Here is a 7,500-nt window from a genome sequence, read left to right as displayed (position 1 = left end):
GGACGGGCTGCCTCACCCTCCCCGCTGCCTTCGCCGCCACAGGATGGGCTCTGTCCAGTGGAGGGATCGTCTTGCTCGCCGTCGTCAGGTAGGTGTTCCTGGGGGGGGGGGGGGATTTCTGACTGCGGACGGGGATGCTGGCCGTCCCTAGATTTTTTTTTTTTTTTTTTTTTTTTTTTTTTTTGTCTTGTGTGTGTTCGTATTGCGTTGCTTGGCGTGACGCGATGTGGTGTGGTGTGGTGTGGTGTGTGTGTGTGTGTGTGTGTGTGTGTGTGTGTGTGTGTGTGTGTGTGTGTGTGTGTGTGTGTGTGTGTGTGTGTGTGTGTGTGTGTGTGTGTGTGTGTGTCTGTCGTGTAGAAGCGCTGTGTCTCGTGAGGGGAAACACGACACTGGGACCTTCTCCCCTCGCTTCAAATTATCCTTGTTTTTCACTTTTTCGATTTCTGTATGTGTGTGTGCGTGCGTGTGTGTGTGTGTGTGTGTGTGTGTGTGTGTGTGTGTGTGTGTGTGTGTGTGTGGGTGTGGGTGTGGGTGTGGGTATGTGTGTGTGTGTGTATGTGTGTTTGTGTGTGCGTGCGTGTGTTTGTTTGTTTTATTAATTGTTTGTGTGTGCGTGCGTGTGTTTGTTTGTTTTATTAATTGTTTGTGTGTGCGTGCGTGTGTTTGTTTGTTTGTTTGATTAATTGTTTGTGTGAGCGCGCGCGCGCCTGTCTGTCTGTCTGTCTGTCTGTCTGTCTGTGTCTGCAGGACGTATTGTGTTGCATGGTGCCAGGTATGTGTCCCTGTGGTTGTTTCTGATTGCGACGCGGTTTTCTTTTTACCGTCTTCGGTAGGCATTACTCGGAATCGTATTTGCTTTATTGTGTGGAATGGATAGTTTGGATTTGGGGGTGGGACGATTTCGTGTTTCTTATTTGGTTTTGGCGCGTTTGTGTTAGCGGGGTTTGTTCAAGGGTTTGCTTAGGTATGTGGACATGTGCTTATATCCTCCCACACTCCCTCTTTCTGTTCTTCCTTCATTCCTTCTCTCCCCCGTCCCTCCCTCCCTCCTTTCCTCCCTATCCCTCTCCCACCCTCCCTCCTTTCCTCCCTATCCCTATCCCTCTCCCACCCTCCCTCCTTTCCTCCCTATCCCTATCCCTCCCTATCCCTCCCTCCTTTCCTCCCTATCCCTATCCCTCCTTCCCTCCCTATCCCTCTCCCTCTCCCTCCTTCCTTCCTTCTTACTTTTCTTACGACCCTCCCTCCTTCCCTCCCTCCCTCCCCCCACTTTCCCTCCCTCCCTCTCTCCCCCCTCCTTCCCTCCCCTACCCTCCCTCCCTCCTACTTAATCAGCAGAATCGCAGGTGTGTGCGGCTGACTCTTCCGTCGGCCGGCGTGCGATACGTGTCGTAAGGGCGGCGCGAATGCCCCCTCGGTGTCGGCGGGGACTCGGGTTCCGAATATTGATGTGGCTCCTCGGCCGTTCGTTCAGGTGTTTGCCTCGCGCGTAACAGTCTTCTGTTTTCATTTATGTTTGTGTGTTTATTATTATTATTATTTTTTATTATTATTATTATTTTTTTATTGATGTTGATGGTTCGGTTGTTATTTTTATTATTGTTTTGTTTGGTTCTTATTGTTCTTGTTCTTGTTATTGTTATCATTATCATTATCATTATATTTACTGTTGTTTTTATTGATACTGATGCTACTACTTATATTAATAGTATTTCTACTAATATCATCATTATCGTGATTATAGTGATAATGATAGCAATGATAATAATACTTTGATCAAAATGAAAATGCATTTTTTTCATATTCTTGTCATCATCATTTATACTTATATCATTATTATGTTATTCAAAGCTAATATATTTTAAAGATTTCTTGTGCAATAATTCGTAATATATCTAGGTATTTATCAATCTATACTTACATGTTTAATAAACACATACAGGCATACGCGTATGCAGACAAACATCCATACATACTATATACATTCATACATACTGCATACATTCATACATACATACATTCATACATACATACATACATACATACATACATACATACACACATTCATTCATACATACATACATACACACATTCATACATACATACATACACACATTCATACATACATACATACACACATTCATACATACACACACACACACACACACACACACACACACACACACACACACACACACACACACACACACACACACACACACACACACACACACACACACACACACACACACACACACACACACACACACACACACAAACAAACAAACACACAGAGAGCCATCTTAAACCGTAATAGTACATAACAAGCAGTTACGCTAGGACTCTTTGTACAACCAATAGCTCCTCGCCATCACAAGGGCTGCACAGGCACAGTTCGCAAAACACGAAAGAAGTGAAGACTTGAGGAGAGAGGAGGAAATAGAAGGGGCGATAAAAAAGAAGAGGATAGAAGAGGAAAGTGGAGGTAAAAGAGAGGAGAAAGAGAAAAGAGAAAAGAGAAGAGAAGAGAAGGGAAGAGGAGATAAAAGAGAAGAGAAGAAGGTGAAGCTAAGAAGAAAGAGGAGATGAAAGAGAGGAGAAAGAGAAAAGAGAAGAGAAGAGAAGGGAAGAGGAGATAAAAGAGAAGAGAAGAAGGTGAAGCTAAGAAGAAAGAGGAGATAAAAGAGAGGAGAAAGAAAAAAGAGAAGAAAGAGAGAAGAGGAAAGAGATGAAATAGAGAAGAGAAGAGAAGAGACGAACAAAGAGAGTACGATCGCGTACTGTATGATCGGACACCCTGAAGGAGCCTCTCGTTGTCAGTTGGTGCCCTTTGGCGGTTTAGGGAGGGGGGGAGGGGTGGGAAATGGGAGGAAGGGAAGGGGGTGGGATGGGGAAGAGGGAGAGACTCCTGTGACGTCACCACCCACTTTGACGTTCCTGCCACCACCCGCCCACTCACCCACCCACCCACCCACCCACCTACCTACCTCCGTTCACCTACCCCCCCCCCCTCACCAATTTCCCCCACCCTCACCCACCCTCCCTACTCCCCTGCTACCGACGCAATAGTACCGCTTATCCTAATGTTTTCCCCGTTTTCTTCCGTTTCGTTTTTCGTTTTTTTTTTTCTTTTCATTCTCTTTTCTTTGGATGCTTATGGTTATTATCCTTATTCGGTATTGGTATTATGGTCTTTATTGTTTATTACTGTTATTATTATTATTATCAGTATAAACATTATTATTTTTGTTGTTGTAATTGTGATTGTTTTGTTAATTATTTTTTTATTATTATTATCATTATATTATTATTATTATTATTATTATAACTATTATCAAGTTTATTATGTTTGTTATGGATATTATAGCATCATCATCATCATCATCGTTATGATTCCTCTCTCCCTGATTCCACCCCCCTCCCCCTCCCTGCTTCTCGCCGTTGTGATGCTGTGATGTCACCACCTGGTTAGGCCACGTGTGTGATGTGTGTATGTATGCAGGAGCCGCCCACACGACCACCTCACCTGCCCAACGCCCGTGCTTGGCTAACAACCCCGCCCAACCGCCCAATTTTTTTTTCTTCTATTTACTTTCTACTTTTTTGTTCTTTTGTCTAATTTTTTAAGTTTATTTTTTACTTTTTATTTTTCTTTTCTTAGTGAAATGAGAAAAGATATGAGAAGGTAACAGGAAAAGAGAAAGAAAATTGAAGTCCAGTGGCAAGAAAACGGGAAATGAAACGGGTAAAAGAAAATGGGAAACCAACAAAAATGAAAAAATGGGAAAGCTAAATTCAAAGAAAATGAGAATAGGAAAAATAAAATAGAAAATGGAAATATGAAAGTAAAAAAGTGTTCATAAAAAAAAGAAAGTGAAATAACAAGTGGGCTCTAAAGAAAATGAAACGTGAAGTAGATATTTGAAAAAGGCAAATTAATGAGAAATAGGAGAAGGAAAGAGAAGATTAAGTAGAATAAAGAAAAAGTGAAGAAGATGAAGGAGACGGAGACGAAACAAAAAACAAAACGAAAAAGGTACAAGAGAAGGAAGAAGAAGAAGAAGAAATCGTTAGCTCTTGGTCGACGAATTGCGTAACTTCTATTCCTGGGTTTCGTACTTCCGAAGATGCAAGCATTGCACATTACCTGTTATTGTCTGTGTGGGTTACGTTTGTGTGTCCTTTTTCTTGAGTGTGTATGCGTGGTGGTACATTGCGTTTACGTGTTTGTATGTGAATGAGCGTGGGTGTGCGGGCGCTTTTTTCGTGTGCGTGTGTGCAGCATTTACGTCGTGCGTATGTGTTTGTACGTGAATGAGCGTGTGCGTGCGGGCGTGTTTACGTGCGCGTGCGTGTGACGACCGTGCGTGTGTAAAGCTTTTGCGTCGGCCAAGGCATCTCCTTGAAAGACCGGTACCGCTGGTGCACATCCCCGCGCACACGGAAGCAAATAACCCGCCATCACCTCTCGTTAGCTTCCCCTTTTAAGTGGTGATTAAGGCTAGCAAAATAAGTGGACTATGTCGTTTTTTTTTTTTAATGTGTGTGTTGACTTTCATACAGATACACGTATGAATATATTTAGATTTTTTTTTCTTGTATGTTTCTACTTGTAGGTTCATTTATTTATTCCGTAATTATTTTTGTTGAGAGGCGAATTCTTGAAAGAATCTCGACCTGTGAAGATTGATGCAAATTGCAACTTGTAAAAGATGCAGATTAACTCGCTTTATGGCTGTTTATTACAGCGTGTGCAAAGTATATTATCGTAAATGACAGTTGTTGCACGTAAGACTTTCATGCATAGATCACAATGCGTGTCTTTTGCATCTGGGAATCTGATGAATTGTCGGGATCTTTGGGGTTGGGGGGGGGGGGGGGAAGGCTGGCTTGCTGTTTAAGGGGGTGTTGCAGTGGCCTCTTGGGGGCGGGGGGGGGGGGATACACGTGTCCGCGCATGTGCACACGCAAGCACGAGTGGAAGCAGTCACTCAGGTATTCAGATATTCATTCATTTGTTTACACGTATGGAAGCTCGCACGCACACACGCACACACCTACACATACATACACCCACCCATCCACCCATACCCTAGGGTGGGTGGGTGTGTGAGAGAGAGGGTCAGTAGGGAATGCGACCGTTAAATAGGTGTGTTTAGGGTGAGTCCCGAAATCTGTGGCGGTCTCAGCATCCCTCTTCTCATCTCCTCTCGTCTCCGATTTTTGTTTTTTCTTTCTTTCTTTCTTTGATATTTTGTTTGTGTTGTTTTACGGATATAGATTTTTATTTTATTTATTTACTTTTTTATTTTATTTATTTATTTATTTATTTACTTTTGTAATCCCGTAATATCTCTCGTCTTTTTTATTAAGGACGAGAGGGGGGGGGTGCAGAGGGAGTGGTCAGGTAGAGAAGGGATATACACTTTTTTTCTCCCTTTTTTCATCTGTCACATAGCTGGTCCTTTCCGTTCTTCTCTTTGGGTGTGTCTCTCTCTCTTCCCCTTTCTTCCTATTTCTCTTTTTAAGCCTTTCTCTTCTCTTTTCTATATCTTCTCTCTCTTTTCTCTTCTCTTTTCCTCTCCATTCTTCTCTCTCTCTCCCTCCCTCCCTCCCTCCCCCCCTCTCTCCCTCTCTCTCTCCCCTCCCTTCCCCTCCCTCCCCCTCCCTCTCTCTCTCCCTCTCTCTTCATTTTCCCTCTCTTCCTCACCCTCTCCATTCTTCCTCTCTCCTCCCCCCCCCCTCCTGCTCCTCCTCTCTCAGTCTATATCTCTTTCTGACTCACAAACTCACTTTCATTTCCCTGCCCATCACTTTCCCTCTCCTTTGCCCATCCCTATTTCTCTCCGCTACTATTATCCTATCTTAAATTAATCTTAAATTCAATTACCTCTGATTAATTAATTACATCTACCAACCACAACTATCCAGCCAGTACTAGCATCTACTACGACAACCCCTTTAGTACGAATGTTTACTACGAGTGCACTCCATACGCTCTCATTGACACCGTAAGTCATGAATGGAGAGATGGAGTTAATGAAGTTATTAATGATTATGATGTGTTCTTGATGAGGGGGGATAAAGAGGTCAGTGGTAAGAAGAGTGTCATTTGGGAGGGGGGGGGGGTGATGTGGGGGGGTGGATTTTAATGATTAAGTAATGAATTGATTGTCATTGGTTGCGATGCGGATTTTGAGCTTTGTTTGTTTTGTTATCGTTATTCTTGCTTTGTTATTTCTTTTTTTGTTTTATTTTTGTGGTGTGTACGTGTTTTGGTGTGCGTCTTCTGTTTGGGCTGTAACTTGGTGCGACTGTGCGTACTTACGTACGACGTAAGTGTGTGCTTTCATTTCTCCTCCTCCCTTTCTCTCTCTTTCTCTCGTTTTCTCTCTCGTTCTCTCTTTTTCTCTCTCGTTCTCTCTTTTTCTCTCTCGTTCTCTCTTTTTCTCTCTCTTTCTCTCGTTTTCTCTCTCGTTCTCTCTCTCGTTCTCACTCGTTCTCACTCTTTTTCTCTTTCTCTCTCTTTCTCTCTCTCTCTCTCTATCTATCTATCTATCTATCTATCTATCTCTCTCTATCTATCTATCTATCTATCTATCTATCTATCTATCTATCTCTATCTCTAACAGACAGCCAAGCAGACAGTCTGTCTGTATCTTTCTCTCTCTCTTTCTCTTCCTCTTCCTCTTCCTTTTCCTTTTCATCCTTCACACTCTTCCTTCCCCTTTCCTTCCTCCCCCTCCCTTTTCCTCTTCCTCTCCCCTTCTCCCTCCTCGTCGTCTCATATTCCAACTGCCTCCCCCTCCATCTTGTTTCCTTCCCTCCCATATTCCCTCCCTATCTCTCTCCTACTACATACATCCATACTCCCGTTGGAGTGACCGAGCACCTCTCGCTCTCTCGCTCTTGCTTGCCCGCCACCTGTTTGGTATCCGCCTCCTGTCTCCTCTTCGCCCTCTCTTGCCCTCTCGTCCCCTACCCCCTCCCCCCCCTCCTACTCCCCCTTCATCTGTTTTTTTTTTTTTTTTCTATCCCTCCTCCTTATCCTGCCGCACTTCATTTTTCTTTTCTTCTTTTTCATTCTTCTTCGTCATCTTCTTTTTCTTCTTCACACTTCTTCTTCTTTTCCATTCTCTCTTCATGTTCTGTTCCTCTTCTTCCTCGTCGTCCTCCTCGTCGTCCTCCTCCTCCTCCTCCTCCTCCTCCTCCTCCTCCTCCTCGTCCTCCTCCTCGTCCTCCTCCTCCTCCGTCTCCTCCTCCGTCTCCTCCTCCGTCTCTTCCTCCTCCGTCTCCTCCTCCTCACATCCCACTCCCTTCCTCACCCCAACCTTCCACATCCTCTTTCCTCCCCCCCTCCCTCACCTCCATTCCTCAACCCTTTCCTCCCTCACTTCAACATCCACTTCCCTCCCCTCCCTCCCTCCCGCCCTCTCTTCAGCCCTTTCATTCTCAACCTCTAACCCCTTTTTTCTCTCCCTTCCTTCCTCTCTCCCTCCC

General features: G+C 44.1%; 1 protein-coding gene across 1 annotated transcript in view; it reads left to right on the top strand.

Annotated features, from left to right (window-relative positions):
- The window catches only part of LOC122251679 (putative sodium-coupled neutral amino acid transporter 12), a 60,907-nt gene that overhangs the window by 7,839 nt on the left and 45,568 nt on the right, over nucleotides 1-7,500 (top strand). The window contains exon 3 of the mRNA XM_043013769.2: nucleotides 1-88. This exon is cut by the window's left edge and continues 34 nt beyond it. Within this exon, the coding sequence (XP_042869703.1) occupies nucleotides 1-88 (88 nt within the window). The remainder of the gene's footprint in view (nucleotides 89-7,500) is intronic.

The sequence above is a fragment of the Penaeus japonicus genome, unplaced genomic scaffold, assembly GCF_977035675.1.
Source record: "Penaeus japonicus unplaced genomic scaffold, GWHDUDI00000001_assembly GWHDUDI00000014, whole genome shotgun sequence".
In the NCBI taxonomy this organism is placed as follows: domain Eukaryota; kingdom Metazoa; phylum Arthropoda; class Malacostraca; order Decapoda; family Penaeidae; genus Penaeus; species Penaeus japonicus.
The sequence above is the reverse complement of the archived record's forward strand: the minus strand, read 5'-3'. Positions and strand labels throughout refer to the sequence as shown.